At 38.3% G+C, this 21,117-nt stretch overlaps 1 protein-coding gene across 1 annotated transcript in view; it reads right to left on the reverse strand.

Annotated features, from left to right (window-relative positions):
* The window catches only part of SENP2 (SUMO specific peptidase 2), a 39,431-nt gene extending 18,738 nt beyond the window's left edge, over window positions 1-20,693 (reverse strand). The window contains exons 1-10 of the mRNA XM_029214201.1: window positions 20,357-20,693; window positions 18,353-18,408; window positions 14,739-14,872; window positions 14,020-14,086; window positions 12,052-12,142; window positions 8,643-8,811; window positions 6,446-6,549; window positions 4,661-4,755; window positions 4,029-4,080; window positions 1,472-1,535 (exon numbers count right to left, since the gene is read on the reverse strand). Coding sequence (XP_029070034.1) covers window positions 1,472-1,535; window positions 4,029-4,080; window positions 4,661-4,755; window positions 6,446-6,549; window positions 8,643-8,811; window positions 12,052-12,142; window positions 14,020-14,086; window positions 14,739-14,872; window positions 18,353-18,408; window positions 20,357-20,679 — 1,155 coding nt within the window. The 5' untranslated portion in view covers window positions 20,680-20,693. The remainder of the gene's footprint in view (window positions 1-1,471; window positions 1,536-4,028; window positions 4,081-4,660; window positions 4,756-6,445; window positions 6,550-8,642; window positions 8,812-12,051; window positions 12,143-14,019; window positions 14,087-14,738; window positions 14,873-18,352; window positions 18,409-20,356) is intronic.
* Between the last annotated feature and the right edge of the window lie 424 nt (window positions 20,694-21,117).

Below are 21,117 nucleotides of genomic sequence, written 5' to 3' on the forward strand. Positions count from 1 at the left end.
ACCATTATCTTGAAAGAAAAGAGAATTAGTATATCCCCAAATGAGTAAAGTAGATTAAGCATATCTGCCTGTCCCTGGAAGAGGGAACAAAAATGGTTCAAGACCTAAGGCTCACAACAGGACACCTCAATTATAAACCATGAAGCAGAACATTTGTTTTCCCTGGAGGTAGCAAGAAAAGTATTTTCAGTTTTCTTATTTCAATTAAAATAATATAGTTAAAAGACATTTTGAAAAGCTTTAAAAAAGCAAAAAATATGACCCATAATCCCACCACTCAAAATAAACCACTTCTATCCTTATACCAAGTAAACTTGTTCTACTTCATCCTTTTAAAAAAGTAATTATATATTATAGAAAAATGCACAAAACATTAATGTGCCGCTTAATTTTTGTAATATTAACACCTATGTAACCACCATTCAGGTCAATAAACAGAATTTTGCCAGCATCCCAGAAACTCTGATAAGAATCTTTCCTTATCGTGACTCTACATAACTGTTAATACTGAGCTTAAGTCATCTGGTAGGCAAATTTATCTAAAATTAGGAAATTTATTTAGAAATAGAGCATTGGACTAGAGCTACACTCTCAACACACGCAGCCAGTGCTCTTTACTCTAGCTAACTGCCAGGTATACTGGTCCTAGGAAACCAGTAGCTGCTGGCCCTTCCACATGGTCCCAGATCGCAAAGCCTTCAGGTTCAGCAAGGATAGAAGCAGGATGTAGTCTTTAGCCAGGTAACAAATACATTAGAGAAGGGAACAATCTAAGACTTAGGACTTAAGATCATGACTTAAGACTATGACTTACCCTTAAGACTAGTTCTTATGAAGATATCAAATGGGAAAAGAGAATCTTGATCAGACTGATACTTAACACAAAGCAGTTCCCTAAACTTTGGTATTTCTATCACCTAAAATATGAAATAATCTAAAACTTCAAGTTTGCATTTAGTTTAGGAATATAATTCTTTTGGATGTGGAGTGCTTAGTAAACACTTTGCCACTATTATTTAAAATGTTGGTATTGCTATGGAGATCATTGGGGCACTTCTTATTCTGATACTTATATAGAAAATGTAAAATCCAATTAAGCAGAAGATTGGTAATATTTTCAAATAAATATGAAATCTTGAATCTGAAAAGTCCCGAACAACTATTTTCCCTAAAGATGTATGGTTTTAAAAAATTCTCCAAAAGAAGCCAGGCAACACAGATAAGGGTTGGGATGGAGGCAAGTTAGTCTCTCTTACAAAGGTCGCGATAGCACAGAGATAAAAATCTTGCAACTCAGAAGAAAGCCAAAGGTGTGTATCCTCAATGCCTGCTGCTTCTTCAAAGAAAACAACGGAATTAGAAATCAAAGTAACGTATATCATATCTTTCTTATTTTTCATGGGCCCAAAATTTTAACATAAGTCAGGTGAAAGAGTAAAAGACATAAAATTTAACTAGGGTTTCTACTTACACCTTCATTTTCTAGTCTGATTCCAAGTGTCTTCTCTGTATCAGAAAGTTTCCCCTTTGAACACCTGAGGAAAAAAAGTGAGAGATTACAGACTGGATGACTGTAATCTGATACATATTAAACTAGCTTCAGAAAGAAGATTTAATAATTGTAAACAAATATTGCCTTGAGTTTATATAGTCCTCTAAACCAAAGGTTAGCAAAATTTTTCTAAAAAGGATCAGATAGTAAATATCTTAGCTTTGCAGGTCTTATGGTTTTTGTCACATCTTCTCAACTTTCATTGTAGTTTAAAAGTGGCCAAAAGTAGTATGTAAATGAATATGACTGTGTCCAATAAAACTTTACTTACAAAAACAGGCAGGTGGACCAGATTTGGTCCATGGGCCATAGTTTACCAAACTCTACTATAAATGAACCAACATCCAAAATCCTAAGGCACACAGAACTGCCTTCACTGTTCATATACTAGAGATGCTGACCACCAGAGACGCCCACCACACCCACGCTCTTATCTAAGCAGTACCTATGCCTCCCAACCTCTAATGCCTAGGGGAGAAGGGCACCCTCCCAAGCTAGGGTGGACATCTGACACGAGCTACCTATGTACCCACATATGCTGACCAGCTACCAGAGCTGAGAAGAGTTCACAATTCCTCAGACATGGTTACTCATAAATATAGTTTATAAAGTAAGAAAATAATATGTCAATAGATGGAGAGATATACCATGTTCTTGGATTGGAATAATCGACATTGTGAAAATGACTCTACTACCCAAAGCAATCTACAGATTCAATGCAATCCCTATAACTACCACTGGCATTTTTCACAGAACTAGACCAAAAAATTTCACAATTTGTATGGAAACACAAAAGACCCCGAATAGCCAAAGCAATCTTGAGAACGAAAAATGGAGCTGGAGGAATCAGGCTCCCTGACTTCAGACTATACTACAAAGCTACAGTAATCAAGACAGTATGGTACTGGCACAAAAACAGAAAGATCAATGGAACAGGATAGAAAGCCCAGAGATAAACCCACGCACATATGGTCACCTCATCTTTGATAAAGGAGGCAGGAATGTACAGTGGAGAAAGGACAGCCTCTTCAATAAGTGGTGCTGGGAAAACTGGACAGGTACATATAAAAGTATGAGATTAGATCACTCCCTAACACCATACACAAAAATAAGCTCAAAATGGATTAAAGACCTAAATGTAAGGCCAGACACTATGAAACTCTTAGAGGAAAACACAGGCAGAACACTCTATGACATAAATCACAGCAAGATCCTTTTTGACCCACCTCCTAGAGAAATGGAAATAAAAACAAAAATAAACAAATGGGACCTAATGAAACTTCAAAGCTTTTGCACAACAAAGGAAACCATAAACAAGACCAAAAGACAATCCTCAGAATGGGAGAAAATATTTGCAAATGAAGCAACTGACAAAGGATTAATTTCCAAAATTTACAAGCAGCTCATGCAGCTCAATAACAAAAAAACAAACAACCCAATCCAAAAATGGGCAGAAGACCTAAATAGACATTTCTCCAAAGAAGATATACAGACTGCCAACAAACACATGAAAGAATGCTCAACATCATTAATCATTAGAGAAATGCAAATCAAAACTACAATGAGATATCATCTCACACCAATCAGAATGGCCATCATCAAAAAATCTAGAAACAATAAATGCTGGAGAGGGTGTGGAGAAAAGGGAACCCTCTTGCACTGCTGGTGGGAATGTGAATTGGTACAGCCACTATGGAGAACAGTATGGAGGTTCCTTAAAAAACTACAAATAGAACTACCATATGACCCAGCAATCCCACTACTGGGCATATACCCTGAGAAAACCATAATTCAAAAAGAGTCATGTACCAAAATGTTCATTGCAGCTCTATTTACAATAGCCCAGAGATGGAAACAACCTAAGTGTCCATCATCAGATGAATGGATAAAGATGTGGCACATATATACAATGGAATATTACTCAGCCATAAAAAGAAACGAAATTGAGCTATTTGTAATGAGGTGGATAGACCTAGAGTCTGTCACACAGAGTGAAGTAAGTCAGAAAGAGAAAGACAAATACCATATGCTAACACATATATATGGAATTTAAGAAAAAAAAAATGTCATGAAGAACCTAGGGGTAAGACAGGAATAAAGACACAGACCTACTAGAGAACGGACTTGAGGATATGGGGAGGGGGAAGGGTGAGCTGTGACAAAGCGAGAGAGAGGCATGGACATATATACACTAACAAACATAAGGTAGATAGCTAGTGGGAAGCAGCCGCATAGCACAGGGAGATCAGCTCGGTGCTTTGTGACCGCCTGGAGGGGTGGGATAGGGAGGGTGGGAGGGAGGGAGATGCAAGAGGGAAGAGATATGGGAACATATGTATATGTATAACTGATTCACTTTTGTTATAAAGCAGAAACGAACACACCATTGTAAAGCAATTATACCCCAATAAAGATGTTAAAAAAAAAAAAGAAAATAATATGTCAAAGAAAACTTAGAATAAACTGAACCATGTACCTCTTTTCACTTCTCACTGAATATAGAGGTCCCCTTGTTTCAACAACTCTATCTGTGAGGATGATAAAAAAAAAAAGAAAAAAAAGCGTTTCCTTTATTAATCAATCATATAGCTGGAATTTCAATTTACGGTTTCCAAAGTATCAAGATATTAATTTACATTGAAATGCTAAAATGGGTTCCAAAGACATTAGCCTCCATACAAATTAAGTTGCTTAAAAACGCATAAATCTCTTTCTCCTTTAAGTATTATCTTTAGTGTAAACTGACTAATAACTGCTCATTTGGTAAGCTATCATTTAGTGTCATTTAGTGAACAGCAAGTGGAGAAATACAAGGAAATTAATATAAGGAATACAAAGAAATTAATTTTAGGCTCACAAAATATACACTACGATATAGAAGCTAGGAATAATGATCAAGAGGTATTTTATAAATTGGCTTTATTTTGAAATAGCATTTTTAATAAACTACTGGTACTGGTAGTACCCCATCAATGCCCTGGGGTCTGATAATGTTTTAAAGTTTGGTACACCATCTTTTACTAGTATGTCATTTTTCAATTTTATATGCACTTGAACTAAGTTCAATATATTAAGACTATTAAGATAGAGCTAAATCTGGGAACTCACATTGTTTTGGAACAAACTGAGTTGTTTTGACTCCATGGCTTTGCTCTTGCCCCCAGCCTTTGGTCTTTAATGTGTCCATCTGACTTCTTTGAGAACTTAGAAACACAAAAAGTGAAGAAGATCAGATACAAAAGGAAAATCTATTATAAGTATTCATTATCTCTCTCTGGTAAGCTTCTCCAAACAGGAGTTATTGATAACCCAGAAACGTCAAATTACAAGAGAAAGGATGCAACATAGCATCATCTGGGACTAGGACAAAAGGAGTCTAATCCTGATTCTAATATTCCAGCCAAGTTACCTAACCTCCATTATAAAAGTGGATGTTCTCAATCCCCAGCACCACCTTGACTGAAAAATCTCAACATGATAACACCCAAGTTAAAAGATGAAAAATTTTAAACGATATACTGAAATGGATCCCAAAACAACACATTAAAAGAACATAAGAAGAAAAAGGACAACAACCAAAAAAACATAATAAGCAAAATAGTTTGAGGATTTTGCTGACATGACAAAACCAATAGTTCATGAAGTATACTGCTGCTTCCAACAGTGGCTAGTCAAAATGGAAAAAAATATGAACATTCTGATTGACTAAACTGAATTTCTTTTTAAATAAATTTCTTTATCTATTTTTTGGCTGTGTTTGGTTTTCGTTGCTGGGCGTGGGCTTTCTCTAGTTGCAGTGAGCAGGGGCTACTCTTCAATGCGGTGCGCAGGCTTTTCATTGCAGTGGCTTCTCTTGTTGCTTCTCTTGTTGCGGAGCACAGGCTCTAGGCACACAGGCTTCAGTAGTTGTGGCACAAGGGCTCAGTAGTTGTGGCTCACGGAGTCTAGAGCACAGGCTCAGTAGTTGTGGCGCACGGGCTTAGTTGCTCCGCGGCATGTGGGATCTTCCCGGACCAGGGCTTGAACCCATGTCCCCTGCATTGGCAGGCAGATTCTTAACCACTATGCCACCAGGGAAGTCCCTGAATTTCTTTTTAAAGTTCACAACCAAAGTGAAAATTCCCAAAGTTAAAATTCTTGTTATTTCTGCATTCAACAAGCTAGACAGTCTCGTGACTTCTTCACCTTCAACTTACTGTTACATAATTTCTGGGACTCCCCTCTGTGTATTCTCACACTGCTTGTTAGAATTATCAAGTAGACCTCAAACCTGAGCTCACATATTTTTTGTCCCCTTGTTTACAGGGAAATAAAAGCCCAGACATCCATTCCTTCTGCCATTCTCATCTGTTTGGTCAACTCAGCACAGTTAATTAACAAGCAGTCTTGTAAGGAAAACTTCTTATGACCTGGGATGAGTTTAATCTTGTCTCTAGAGTGGAAGATTTCCGACTGTGCTAAGATGCATCCACTAGGATGCCTCAGAGACTATGTGTACATGGCAGGGGTGGGGGTGGGGGCTGGGTGGGAGGAGATGAAGGGAGGGAAGAGCCGGGGAGATGAGGGGGAAAAAGAGAGGAAGACAGAGGTCATGAGAAACTTGTGTTGCGGAGGTTGAAAAAACTCTCTGCTCCCTGGGAACCTGACTTCAACCAGTGAATCCACTTTTCTGTGTCAAGAGTTTTATGTAAGAGTTCACCTGAATAAAAGCTAACAGAAAATTCTATTTTGTAAAACCACTGTTCTATATAATCCATCAGTACAGACAAATTACAGGGCTCACTCTCTCAATATTAATCTCTTTTTTCAACAAAGCCCTTCCCACCAATCCCTTCTCCAAAAATAAGGAAAAAGATGTCTGGCAAAGCATTTATCTTGGTAACGCATCTTTACCTATGATGAGTTGAAGTAACAGGAGGAACAGTATTTCCGTGACCACCTTCTTTAAGTCGCTCCAATAACCTTCGGTATTTCTCTCTCTCCTCTTTTTGAACACCCTAAATAAAAGAAAGCATTTAGATAACTACCAGCACATCAAACCTATAATTAAATCATAAACAAAGACTAAGAGGTCAAATGCAGCTCATAGATGTGTTTCATACGCCAGCACAGTATTTTTGTATTTTAGTGTTCTTTTAATTCCTTTAATTACCAACTTTATAAATTAAAAAGAAAAATCCAGTAACATCTGGTCTCTTTTGAAACACTGTATCAACAATCTGGAGCTATGTAAGACTATTTATTCCCTTTGGTCACCTATTCACTCCAGCCCATTTCACTCATTTACATTATCTGCTAGACCTTGATAGCATCTGAGTTTTTGACAGTGAAACTGGGTAAACCACAAAAAACTCAGCAGAAATAATCCACTTGCATATTCAGAACATTCAGCTTCCGAAACAGAACTGGTCTCACCAAAGTCACTAACGACCCTCTATGGCCAGATCCAACGGACACATTTTCAGCTCTTCTGTCAATTGACCTCTCTCTCCAGCATCTCACCCTGCTAACCTCGCCTTGCCTTCCTGGACAATACACTCTCCTGATTTCTTTTTTTTTTTTTAATATTTATTTATTTTCTTTATTTTTTTAGCTGTGTCGGGTCTTAGTTGTGGCACGCGGGATCTTTGATGAGGCACGTGGGATCTTTTGTTGCGGCACGCAAGCTTCTCTCTAGCCCTGGCGTGTGGGCTCTGTTGTCTATAGCACACAGGTGCTCCCATTGAGGCGCACAAGCTCAGTAGTTGTGGTGCATGGGTTTAGTTGCCCCGCAGGATGTGGGTTCTTAGTTCCCCAACCAGGGATTGAACCTGCATCCCCTGCATTGGAAGGCGGATTCTTTACTACTGGACCACCAGGGAAGCCCCTCTCCTAATTTCTTCTTATCTTCTCAGTCTCCACTGAAGATTATTTCTTCTGCCTCCCTGTAAATGTCGATGGTTCTGCCCATTATCTCTTCTCACACTACATACTCTCCCTGAATAATCTCTTCAGCTCCCTTGATTTATCTAACACCAATATGCAGAAGATTCAGCAATGTGTCCCTAACCTTGCCTTCTTCTCAAAACTCCCATATATCCAAAAGTCTACGGGACAGGTCTTCTTGCGTGTTTCACAGGCACTTTAAACAATGTCCATAACTGAAGTCATCACCTTCCCCTAAACACATAGGGTATCCTGGTCAGTGACACATATTTATCCAAGATTGAAATCTGGGACTCAGGCTCTTCCATCTAACCTTATATCACACTTAACCAGTAAGTATGTCCTTGCTAATACTACCTTCTAATGTTTCTAGAATATGGCCTGTGTATACCCCATACATATCTGCTGAGTCCCATCCCTTATTTCTTATCTAGGAGGTACTGAAGCCTACTTTAATACCTCTCCTTAAAATCCCCTCCAGGGCTGCAGTCCATTCCTTTCTCTGCCTACATGCTTGCTGATTACAACAATTAATGTATAAGCTCCTAGAGAACAGGGACCATATTTTATTCAATTCTGAATTGCTGAAAACTGGCACAGCACCTGGGACCCAAATAAACATTTCTTTGATGAACTAAGCCAAGTGGCTCAGAAAACCATCTAGCAAATTGCAACAGGTGATGATCCGGGGGAAATGCCAGAGACAGGAATAGTTCTAAATTCTCCTGGAATAAGTGAAGACTTCAAGAGGGAAGGGAAGATTGTTGATGAAGACATCATGCTAGGTGCCCTAAAAATGGAAGGGAAAAGCAGACATGTACACCATTTACTTCCCTTACTTAGTCACAGTTATTACAGCTTATACAAGAAACAAGTTAGAATAATTCAGGCACCCAAAAAGAAAGAATCTATAATTGTACCTTTTCCTAATATGATTCCTTTTTCTTTCCTTTACCTGAAAATTGACTACATATATACAGAAGAATACATATAAACATTGGAGTCAAATAGGGGCCAGATATAGAAGGGAGACTGGGAAATTTACAGTCCCTGTACACCCATTTATACCTTTTGTATTTTGTACCACAGAACATATACTATTTATCCCCACCCCACCCAAATTCCTAAAATTGCTTTTAAAAGAGATCAGGCTAAAAGGGCTTACCTCCTCCACAGTACAACGGGGACGCCTCAGACCCTTGCCACCCTCTTCAGAAATCATCTCTGTTACAACCTGTTCCTGAGGCTTCCACGTTAAGGAACTCTCCAGATTGCCTTTGCTATGGCGACGGCCACCTGGTCTTCTGTTATAGGCTTCTGAGCTCAAAGTAAAACTGAGAGAAAAAAAAAAGAAAAAGTTATTCCCAAACGGCTTAAATTGCTGGAATTTAAGCTCCAGACAATCCTGTGATTAAGCTGTCTCAGGTTAAGCTTGCTCCTGGCAAATCAGACAACCACCATTCACAAAAATTAGATCTCTAGAGCAGAGGGCACCCCAGAATTCTGCTATGGAATGTCTATTCCCAGTCACCAGGGCTTCCACATGAAAGCCTTTGCCTTTTTCCTCATGCCCAATTTTCCAACTCCAACTCTGGCTTAGCTCGCTATTACACAACATACCCTCCTCTGGTACTACACTTTTCCTTTAGTCATTTGGCACCAATGAAATTAACTATTGGTGTGATTGATTAATTATTGGTGCCACTGTGGGACTGCATCCCACACTAAACTTTAAAGTCCATGAAAACAGAGATTTCATCCTTCCACCACCATATCCTGGTACATGGTCTAAGCCAAAAGGCACTCAATCAGTATCTGCTGAATACTAAATTAATGAATACTATATTAATAAATGCTAAAGAATGCGAAGCCATGAAGCCCTCACCTAGTCACTGTTGCTGGTTGATAGAGCCTGCCTCTCTTGCCATTACCGATAATGGAACAAACTGACATCATACCTCTCTTGATGTGAGGTTTAAGAAAGGACACATCACATATGTAGTATTTTTACCAAAAAATTTGCATAATCTAAAATAAATCATGAGTAAATGTCAGACAAAATTAAGGGATTCTACAAAAGCAATGCTTTGTACTCTTTAAAAATATTCATGCTATTACAGACAAAGAGAGGCTGAGGCGTTGTTCCAGATTAAAGGAGATCAAAGAGACATGAAAATTAAATGTAATACATGATCCTGCCCTGAATTGTGGGCCAGAAAAAAAGAATCTCTATAATAGAGAAATTTAAATAAGATTATATAATAGTACTATATCAATGTTAAATTTTCTGATTTTGGTAATCTGTGATTATGTAAGTGAATGTCCTCATTCTGAGAAATAAACACACTCAAGTACTTATGATTAAAGGGGCATGAGTCTAAGACTTACTCTCAAATGATTCAGAAAAAAAATTATGTACATATAACAGAGAATGATAAAGCAAACTGAAAAAATGATAACAACTGGTGAATCTAGGTCAAATGTATTCACCTACAGAGTTTCAAAATACTGTACATGAAGCAAAAACTGACATAACTGGATGAGAGAAATAGTCAAGTCCACAATTACAGTAGGAAACATCAACACTCTATACTCATCAATCAATAAAAAAGTAGACAGAAAATCAATAAGATCTGTAAAACATTATCAGCAAACTATTAATAACTGACATTTACAGAACACTCCACCCAACAATAGCAGAATACACATTCTTTTCAATGAACATGGAATATCCAGACTGAATATATTCTAGGACATAAACAAATATTAACAAATTTAAAAGGACTGAAATCGTACTAAGTATATTCTCTGACCATAATGAAATTAAACTAGAAATCAGTAACAGAAAGATATCTGGAAAGCCCCAAGTATCTGGAAATTAAACAATATAATTCTACCCTTCTAAATAATCACAGGTTAAAGAGGAGTATGAATGAAGAGTAAAATGAAGAGTATAAGCCTGATTGTAGAATTAACCTTAGTTTCAGCTTAACCAGTTTTCTCAAAATTACATTCAGATTATTGATCTTTTCAGGAATACTACATTAGGTGATGATGTCCTGTTCAGTGCAATGTATCTGGAGGCCAGGATGTGAGTTTGCCTACTGTGGGTGATTTAAACTTTGATCCTTTGGTTAAGGTGGTGTCAGGCAGGTTTCTCCACTCTGAAGTTACTATTTTTCCCTTTATAACTAGTAAGTCATTTGAGGGGAAAAATTCTGAGTTTATGTAAATATTCCATACTTCATCAAACTTTTACTTACTAGTTTTAGCTCAACTGACAATTCCTGTATATATCAGTTATTACTGAGACAGTTAAAAGATGGTGATTTTCTAATTCCATCATTCCTTCTACACTTACTAGCTGGCATTCTACTATAAAGACCTTTTCCTCCCACACTATGTATTTATTTATTAACATGTGTATTCTTGTCTTTATTCATCTGATGCTTAAATTGTCCCCAACTGGCCAATGAAAGCCCCTTCAAGTTTCCTCCTGTGTCATGTTGATAATGTCCCCAGGTTTTTAGGGCTCCTTTAATTGCTGGCACAGGACGTTCCACAATCATTTTTTACTTTATCTCTCCTAATCCTACAATCAGCCATTTAGCCACCTCCAGGGAGCCTTACTTTTTATAGTTAGTGTCTCATTTTCAAACATGAGTGGACAGCCAAGGATTACCAGGTATTTGAATAAGAACTCATAAGAAAGATAAAACCAAAGGGGGAGGAGTAACTCAAAGGAAGCAGACAAAGCAAGGAGGAGAAGAAATTTTAAAATAATTAACAGCTTTAGAGAGATAAGAAAAGATATTGTATCTCTATAATAAGAATGGTTGGAGAAAGATGGTTGGAGAAAGAAAAAGCCATGGGGAATAGGAAGTGGGAGGATGCTTACAACTTAAAAACTATGAAGCAAAAAAAACCCACAAAAGTATACATATATGTTTATCTCAGTGGTAGATTTTTTTAAAAAAAGGGTAAGGACAAAAACAAAAGAGAATATATACAAAAATTAAATTAGATCAATCCATAGGGTCCAATATCCAAGCAACAGAAGTTCCAGAAAGTGAGAACACAGAGAGAAGAAAATTACTAATAAAATAATAACAGTTCATTGTATACATGATTTCTGCACTGTTCTGAATGCACATTATACTTCAAAAAAAAGTTTAGAAGTGAGTGACAATTCTTTTTTAAAAGGTTTTAAAGGGCATTCCCTGGCAGTCCAGTGCTTTCACTGTCGAGGGCCTGGGTTCAACCCCTGGTCGGGGAACTAAGATCCCACAAGCCACATGGTGAGGCCAAAAAAATAAAAATTAAAAATAATTTTAAAAATTAAAGGTTTTCAAAATCAGATTATATAGGCATATGATATATAGGCATATGATAGAAAAAGTAACACACACTTGAGTACGTCTCTCACCAGCTGTATGATATTTGGCAAGTTACTAACCTCAGAGTAGTTACTTAACAAGATTACATAATAGAATAAAAGTGAGAATGCCTAGCAAGAGTGAGGACCTAAAAATTACTAAGTTTCCATTTACAGAAAGGCAGAACTTAACACTTACCCAAAGGAAGGCAGGACTCTGCGTGGCTGATCTCGAGTTACTGTCACTCTGATCTTTGGATAGTCACTTATTCCATTAGGAGATTTATTACCTATTTTTGAAAACCATTTGTAATTGTAAAAGAAAAACAAAAAACACACACAAAAAAACCTGTGAACAGTCTGCATTAGAAAAGAAAATCTGGACTTCCCTGGTGGCACCATGGTTAAGAATCCATCTGCCAATGCAGGGGACACAGGTTGGAGCCCTGGTCCGCGAAGATCCCACATGCTGTGGAGCAGCTAAGCCCGTGTGCCACAACTACAGAGCCTACGCTCTAGAGCCCGTGAGCCACAACTACTGAGGCCTCATGCCACAACTACTGAAGCCCACGCACCCAGAGCCCATGCTCTGCAACAAGAACAGCCACCGAAATGAGAAGCCCACACAGCACAACAAAGAATAGCCCCCACTCGCTGCAACTAGAGAAAGCCTGCTTGCAGCAACAAAGACCCAACACAGCCACAAATAAATTAAATTAAAAAAAAAGAAAATCTGTGAGCAGTCTATACTGTAGAATTAAATATCTTATTTTTTCAAATTCTATTACTTTCTAGCACACATTTTGTAAAAGTTAAAGGAAAAGCTTAGTCTGTCTTTGCTCTCAGGTAAGTAGTAACAATTCATAGGAAAGCTTTACTAGTTTTGCTTGCTGGGGCCAACAAAAGGCATGAAGAACTCAATGATTATAAACTCTGTAATCTAATCAAATTGAGTAAATTTTTCAAATTGTTTCTTCTTCTCAAGAAAACAGAAGTATTTTTAAATGAAAATCTGCTTTGTTACTACATTTCCCTGGAAGCTTCTAATACCTGTGAGATGGTTACTATACCTCAAAAAAGGGTAACAAAATTTTCGTCAGCCACATTATCTGCTGGAGCTACTACAGGGGTTTGGAGTCCCTGAGGACTCCAAAATGCAAAGAGGTGTAAAGCTCAAAGTTTTTTCTTAAGTCAGTAGCAGCAAAACATGAACTGACCTGCATTCATTTGTTTGTAAAACCTGACTTGAATCAATGTTCAATCCTGTTGGGGTTTTTTAAATAATATTCAATAAACAACTGAAAAATGTGGAATTCCCAAACATATCTCCAAGCATTTCCGATTTGAGATTGTGGATTTCTTTATATAAGAAATCTGCCCTAGGAATACCCATGCTTCTCTGACTAGGCTACACAAACCCACAGAAATATAGTGCTGGTACTTCAGGCACAAGATAAATCTACCATCCTCTCTATATGTCAATTTTCTGAACCCACAACTTCTCTAAAAGCTCTTTTTCCCCATTCCTCTCAAACTTTACAAGCTTATCTGTGTGGCAGAGATCACAATCATTTTCAGGACTCTGGCTTCTTCCTATTTTTCCCCACCAGAGCATTTTATATAGTATATATAATAATTACAATTCAATTTCGGGGTCTAAGGATGATATAGAGGTTCCTAATCCACAAAACCATGAGAACTGGGAACCTAAGGTTGCTCCCCCATCAGATGATGTCCCTCAAAGGCAGGGTTTTATGAGTTTGTTATTTTATTATGTTGTTATTTTGCTATTTTGTTATTAAAGGTTTTATTATTCTATTATTTTGTTTTGTTATTTTGCTACTAAAGGTTTTATTATTTTGTTATTCCTGATAACTTAGCACAGTGTCTGACAGAGTAAGCTCTCAGGTAACACTTTTTTTTTTTTCTTTTTAATAAATAAGCCCTGATCTAAGTCACATTAAAGACACTGATAAAGCAAACAGGAAACATAACAGTAAATTCAAAGACAATACTAAAGGGAAGCTATTTGCTTTTTAGAATGGTAGGGAGAATATATCTGTGTTCTCATCTGAAGCCAAATCAGTGTTTTCCTTTCACATTCCCAAAACTCAGAGAACACAGGCAGGAGGAGGTAAGGAAGCAGAAATGTTCTTGACCACCTCACCCAGTTTCAGCATGTTGTTCCAGGATCCGGAATCTGTCAGTTCAGAAGATGAAGAGTTCGAAAATACCTTAAAATCAAAAAGAATCATCTCTGTATTCACTCTTAGAATTTAAATAAGTCTTAATATGAAAAAAAAAATCACTCTATTGGTGATGATTTAGTTACCTCACAGAAGAAACTTCATCAATAAGACCAAAGGTTTAATTTGTGAAGACTCACAAAATGATGTAAAAAGTAACAATTCCAGATTCTTCACACATACTTAAACAAGAAAACCAGATGTAGAGTTGACTCGAACAACAAGGGTCTGACCTCTGTGGATCCAATTAAATGTGGATTTTTTTCAACAGTAAATACTAGTGTACTACATGATTACTGGTTGGGAATCCACGGATGCAGAACCTCAGATATGCAGAACCAAGGATCTGGAAGGCCAACTATGTGAGTTTTTGACTGTGTGGAGAGTTGGGGCCCATAACCCAAGCATTGTTCAGAGGTCAACTGTATTAGTAATTAGGCTCCTTATAAATATTTTTTAAATGTGCAATTTCTTAATCTTTCATTTTTTTGGTCTCTATATCAAGGCTAATTAAGACATGAACATTTCAGAAAGAAGTCATTCTACATATTAATTCCTAAAAAGAGAATATTTCTAAAATTTAACTTTAATGATTAAGTACAAAGACCAGTAGCCCCAGTGAAGCCTTAGCCCCACTGACCTCTCCTGAAGGGACAACATTCCGTGTTCCATTACAAGCAGAAGTCACCATGGGCTTTGTGGTCAGCTGGAATGGGAATCCAAATAAGCTGGCAGCATTGTAGAGACTGTTTTTCACTTGGTGAATAAAGCAACCTAGAAAGTGTAATATAGATTACATATACATATATAGAGTACTTAAACTTTTAGCAAAAAAAAAAAAAAAAAATTATATCTTAGAAAAGGCCTCTCTCAATTTTTATTAGAAGTCCTATCTTCAACCATTGAGAGAAAAAGGTACCTGTAAAAATAATTTTTCTCATATCTGAATAACTGTAATTCCAGCATTAGCATTTTGGGTTTTTTTTTTAGTAAAATATCTAGGAGGTTACAAAAGCATGAAACCATCATTTTAGCAAATCACATACTGATTCACAAAAAAAAGTCCTGAAATGACAGCTTTTAAGCAATGAGTTCCCCAAAATATATACTGTAAAATAAATCTTTTCCAGAGACATAAGGGCATAACTTAGACAACCTGGAACATATAGTTACTAGGCATGGCAGAATTCTAGGAAGCATTACCATTTACTCACTGGTTTGTCCTTACTTCTCAGGCAGGTTAACAATATAGCTGTCCTAAACAACTACTTACTACCTTGGCTATATCCAGGATGGAAATTAGTGAAGTATAAGATATGTGGCTCCTAAACGTCTAAGGAGGAAACAAAGCTATGCCTCTACTGGAGAAGATGTGTTGGAAGATCTCAGACTCACCCCTCCCTGCCACCAAAAATAAAGATTACAAAATAAGTAAGCAAATAAATAAGGGGGAGGGGTAGATTTCAATGCTTTCCCCACTTCCTCCTTTTATCACACTACCCCCTTCTCACTTCCTACACTGCTGATTTGTTTTCTACAATTTCCTTTCTATTTCCTAATTAAGGTTTTCTAAAGCACTAGTTTGAGATAAAAGGGTCATCATCTTAACCATATTTTGCTTTAGAGAAAATTACCCTTAAAGTGAAATGGTGGCTTTTAAACATCAAGCACTCCAGAACATATAAGATATAAAATACTTTCCAGGAAGATAGGGGAATAACTTAAACAACAAGAAAGATGTGCTAGATGCGTAAAGCAGAATCCAATTTGAAATAATCTGTCACTATAGAATAGTTAGAAGTACCAAAATTTGCAAATGCCTTGTTTCTCATTTTAGGAACTGGAGAGAATTCCAGGTTATCCCTCTAATAATGTTGAGGGATATCACTTACATTCTACTGTGCTATAAATGGGAGAAAAAGAACTTTAGGGATTGGTGCTTATCATCCAGAATGGCATCCAGACTCCAAACGGCAGGAAGTACTCGTAATAACATAAATGCGTAATAACATAAGTGCGCACAAAAAGTATTGTGATATTTATTTTCCCATAAGTTTTGTCAAAATCTGAGTATGCCCCAAAATTATGTCAAAAGAGCTCATTGATTAAAAGAAAAAAGCAGGCAGGAAGGCCCACCTCATGTGTAAAATGAAGATGAGACCATCTTATTTTGCTGAGACTAAGTAGATCGCTTCAGATCCCTTTCATCTGTAAGATCATGAGTCTGCAATTCTAAGCTGCTTCTTCTTTTCACTCTTCCTTTTTTTGTCTCCAAAGCAGCCAACAGACTCATACTGTCCAATATAGGAGCCAGTATCCACAGGTAGTTACCTAAGTTTAAATTTAATTAAAATTAAATTCAGTTCCTCAGTTGCACAGCCCCACTTCAGGTGCTCAATAGCCATCATCTCAGAGAGTTCTATTGGCCAGCACTGCTAGAGACCTCTACAAACTCTACCAGGAAGTATTATCTCTGCTACCCACTGCTTCCCCCTTGGCTTAGGTTCCCTTCTATAGTTTCTAGTCAGAAAATCTTAATATACATTTCGTGGAAATCATGAATGGAGAGAACCTTAACATACCAGAATTATTTCAGGAACCTTCTCTAATACCACCATCAAAGTTTTTTGCTTTCTGTTTTTAACCACATACAGCTGTTTATTTATATTTTTCTATAAAATTGACTCACTCTTTTTTGCTAAACAAATGTATTTGTGAAAGGTAACTTTATATTACTACTGTTGATGTAAAGCAACCTTATTTGCCTTACGAAGAAATGAAAACAATATTAAGTTCTAGCTGGGCCTGTTAAAAAAGGGAAAATTAGCATGTATTAGACAAGTTTTAAATACATACTAGCATTAAATCAACATGTTTTCTGCTTAAAATAATCAGAAATGTAAAATAACTGAAAAGGATACAACATTTTTAGTTTATAACATAATTCAGATGATACTTAATGCTATGAATGTTGTATCTCCTAAAATCATTTATTTCTTGAATTGGTATCTATCCTGTGCTTTGGGAAATACTGTCCTAATGAATTCAGTATAAATTCCTGGCATTCAAAGTCCCTCTGTATTTTGAACTCTTTCTTTGGTCAAATTTTTCACTAAGTTCTATTTGCTATTTCCTGAATTACACAATTTCCCATACTGTTCCCTCTGCCTAGAATGCTTTTCCTTCCTATTGCTCTCTGTCGATACCCTATCTATCCTTCAAGACTCATTTCACGTATCAGATCCTTCATCAAATATTTACTGAGACTTTTTTTTTGTGTGTGTGGTACGCGGGCCTCTCACTGCTGCAGCCTCTCCCGTTTAGGAGCACAGGCTCCGGACGCGCAGGCTCAGCGGCCACGGCTCACGGGCCCAGCCGCTCCGCGGCATGCGGGATCCTCCCGGACCGGGTCGCGAACCCGTGTCCCCTGCATCGGCAGGCGGACCCCCAACCACTGCGCCACCAGGGAAGCCCTACTGAGACTCTTAACCAGAAGAAATTGGACAGTATTTTGTTACTACCTTTCTTATATCACTTATCATATCCTCATAGACATTAGTATTATTTATGTACTTGTCTTAAAACCCCCCACTATATAATCATACACCCCCTACAATTTTAAGGTCCTTCAAAATAGAGACCCTGTCATACTCATTTTTGTATTTCCTGTGGAACAGAACACATTGCTCAACAGTAAGACAGGCTCAATAAGCACTCATTGGATTTAAATGAAGTCTTAACACAGACATGTCCACTCTTTACCTCATCTGGAGGTAGATTCAAATTCACATGCATTTTTGAGAAAGCGGAAAATATTACTATAGTATTCCACTGTGCCTTTTCCCTTTACGCTAATCTAGTTTTATTCTCTTCTACAAGCAATGCCCAGCCCTTCAGATATAGGGAAGTAAACAATTTGAGGCAACAGATTACAGTGGTTCACTCAGCTATCCGAACTAGACGACTCAGTTTGAAGTAGTTTTTACAGTGTTTTCTCCCCCAAATTTAAAAAGCACCTTTTCTTTATAGGAAGATTCGGAAATGTGAAATGCACTTTCAACATACAGGCTTATTTATCTGGAAAGATACTTACGTCTCTGCTAACACTGGTTACCTCTAGTGAAGATAACTGAGTAGAAGAGGGACAGGAAAGAGACTTACTTTTCACTGTATGTACTTTTTATCTTTTGAATTTTGTCCACACATAAACTTTTCTTATTTAAAAAACTAACTTTTAAAATTAATATTTAATACCTAATCTCGGTCTTTTGGCTGGTATTTCATCAGTGTCCACTGTAGAAAGCAGAGTGCTGAAAAAAGAGAAAAGAGATATATATGCATATATTCATATACACACATATGCACTCCTACAAGTAAGCTTACTATTCGTGCAACACACCTCCTTCCATTCACTTTGTCATAAAATGAGATCCAACTAACGTTTATGCTATAGTAGGCCTTTATCATTTGAGGATGTAACACTATGGTTTCAACTATATGAGATCCAAAACTCCCTATTACATAATAATCTGTAGTCTGGCTAAAGTACAAACAGGAAACTGGTCAGAAATCACTTAACTAGTAAATGAATATAGGTAAGAGCTTAGGACCATGCTATTCCTTTTCTCTCCAGAAATGATTTAAGAACAAATAATATCCTTTTGAAAGATGACACCCTCCCCAAAGAAAGTCACTTTCTACTTCAGATGGAAGTAGACAATACAAAAAGCCTCAAAAGATAGTTCTCAGCCAGAAAAAGGTGTTATATTTAACTTCATTTTTATCATGGAAACTATATTACAGTGATAACAAAGAATTTGGAAATTCCGGAAATTTTTGGACCTATACCTCAAGAATGTTAAAAGTTCATGGTATAATCATCCTTCTAAAGATGATTATGATCATATTTACAAAAAAAATGAACAGAATAAATCCCAGGAGAATACCATTCAGTTCATAACTTTAAACATCCCAACAAGACTTCCTATCTTCATCTGGACTGAAAAATGGCTTACATTTAAAAGAGTTGTTTTAGATAAAGGATGTGGTAAAGACCAGGAGTTTGACCTACAAGCCACTATTTCCCTGACCAGCAGAGATTCGCAGTAAAAATAAAGGACAGGGGAGAGGAAATTAACATTTCCTTATTCAATAAATATGTACCAAATGCCTATCACGCACCAGCCTCTGCACAAGGCCCTTGGGTCAGAATATACAAACACTACCCTTATATACCCTAAGCATCATTCTAGGTACTTTACCACTTGTTGTCAAATGATCCTTATATCAACCCTACAGAAAGGTAGAAAGAATACGTTAAAACCTTGCCCTCTCTGGAACACATGATGGAATTTAGCTCACAGCCAATTCATCAATGATCTGAATTCTTAGACTCATACATTAAGTAATCATCTTGTTTTCTCAAGCTCCAAGAAACCATCCTCCAATGATCTTGAGGCTTAATAAAAAAAATGAAATTAACACTTGATCATTAAAAGGTGGGAGGTTATGTATAGAATTGGTATGGTACTTTATTCTCTAGATTAATTCTTAGGGAAGGGGGTAGACACTATGAAATGGGACAAACCAACAGGTAAATGCTGAGAACAGCTTTTAGTTTCCCAAAAATTTTAACTGAATTTTAGAGTACAGACTAGTGATCTTTTTAAAGGAATGAAGTACCTACTTTTTTTTTCTCATACACTAATTCTAAAGCACAGAATCACTCTCCCTCCCCAGCAAAACACACACACACACACAGTTTGACAGTTGTTTCAAAACAAGACAGCTGCTGTCTCTTGGTGCTAAGAGAACAGTAAGTGTAATCGAAAGGGCTTTGGGCAAGCTGTGAGTCTCACTTAACTGCACTTATTGCGCACAGATGACATTTGGGAGTGTGCCTTGTAAACAGGAGCCACACAAAGACAGTATTCCTTCAATTTTCAGTTTTCAACCTAAGAGCAGCAAAATATGATACAGCCCCATTTGTTGACAGCAACCAGCTTGGACTCTGACAAGAAAGATCCTAACCATCACCGACCACTAGCTCCTTCCATCACCAGGATTCGCATCTGCACAGCGCGGAGGAGCTACTACGTCACCAGGGCATCCGCGACACGCACCTCTACCGCCTCCGCCCAGCTACCTGTTTCTGCCGAGCGGGGCCTGCCTGCCAGGCCCGGATCAGCGCTATGCCGGCCGAGCCCGGGGTGGGGGAGGGGAACAGCCAGGCCGGCGCTCGGGCCCCTCTCCTCTCACCTGTTCGAGCGCCGCCTCTTGAGGAGGGCCCGGGCAGGAGGCACCGGCCGATCACAGAAACGGAAAATGGTGCCGAGAATCCTAACCAGCCATTTGTACATACCAGGCCCAAGCAGCAGCGGCGGCCGACACACCCCGAGACGCAAACCCCAGAGCTGTCGCCGCCGCTGCCGCCTTCGCCGCCTCGGCCACCAACGCCAAAGCTCAGTCGCCGACTTGTGACGGAGTCCTAGGGCCCACAGATACAACGTCACCTGGGCTACAGGACGCCCCCGCTTGCCACCGCTTCTGACGTCACCTCCTCCCGCCCGACCGGAAAACATCTTCGCCCTCAACCTGCGCAGGCGCAACCTAGGTCCCCACCTCCCGAGCCTAGCAACCAGAACCCCTGCGGGATGGTCCCGGCCCAATCGCTAACGAGATCGCAAGGGCTGTGGGCGGGGTTTTCTCTTCGGCGGAGCCAGTCCTGAGACTGCCCGCGGGACAAGGCACTCGGGCCGCACGTGAGGGTTCTCCACCCGGGAGGGAGCGCTCCCAGCGCTGAAACACAGTAGGTGATCAGTAAATGTTTGAGTGCACCAAATAAAGGTTAGTCAGGTTAATTAACAAACGTTTACCCTGCTAGGCGCCCTTTACTTTTCACATACTTTATGTCTGGTATTTTACACGCAGTCACCTTCATTTCTCCCAGCAACCGCAGGCGATGCGGAGCCTTGTGCCCATTTTTAATAAGGAAATCCAGGCATAGAGCGGTTAAGTAA

This window comes from Monodon monoceros, unplaced genomic scaffold (assembly GCF_005190385.1).
Source record: "Monodon monoceros isolate NGI ecotype Baffin Bay Population unplaced genomic scaffold, NGI_Narwhal_1 Super_Scaffold_11, whole genome shotgun sequence".
In the NCBI taxonomy this organism is placed as follows: Eukaryota; Metazoa; Chordata; class Mammalia; order Artiodactyla; family Monodontidae; genus Monodon; species Monodon monoceros.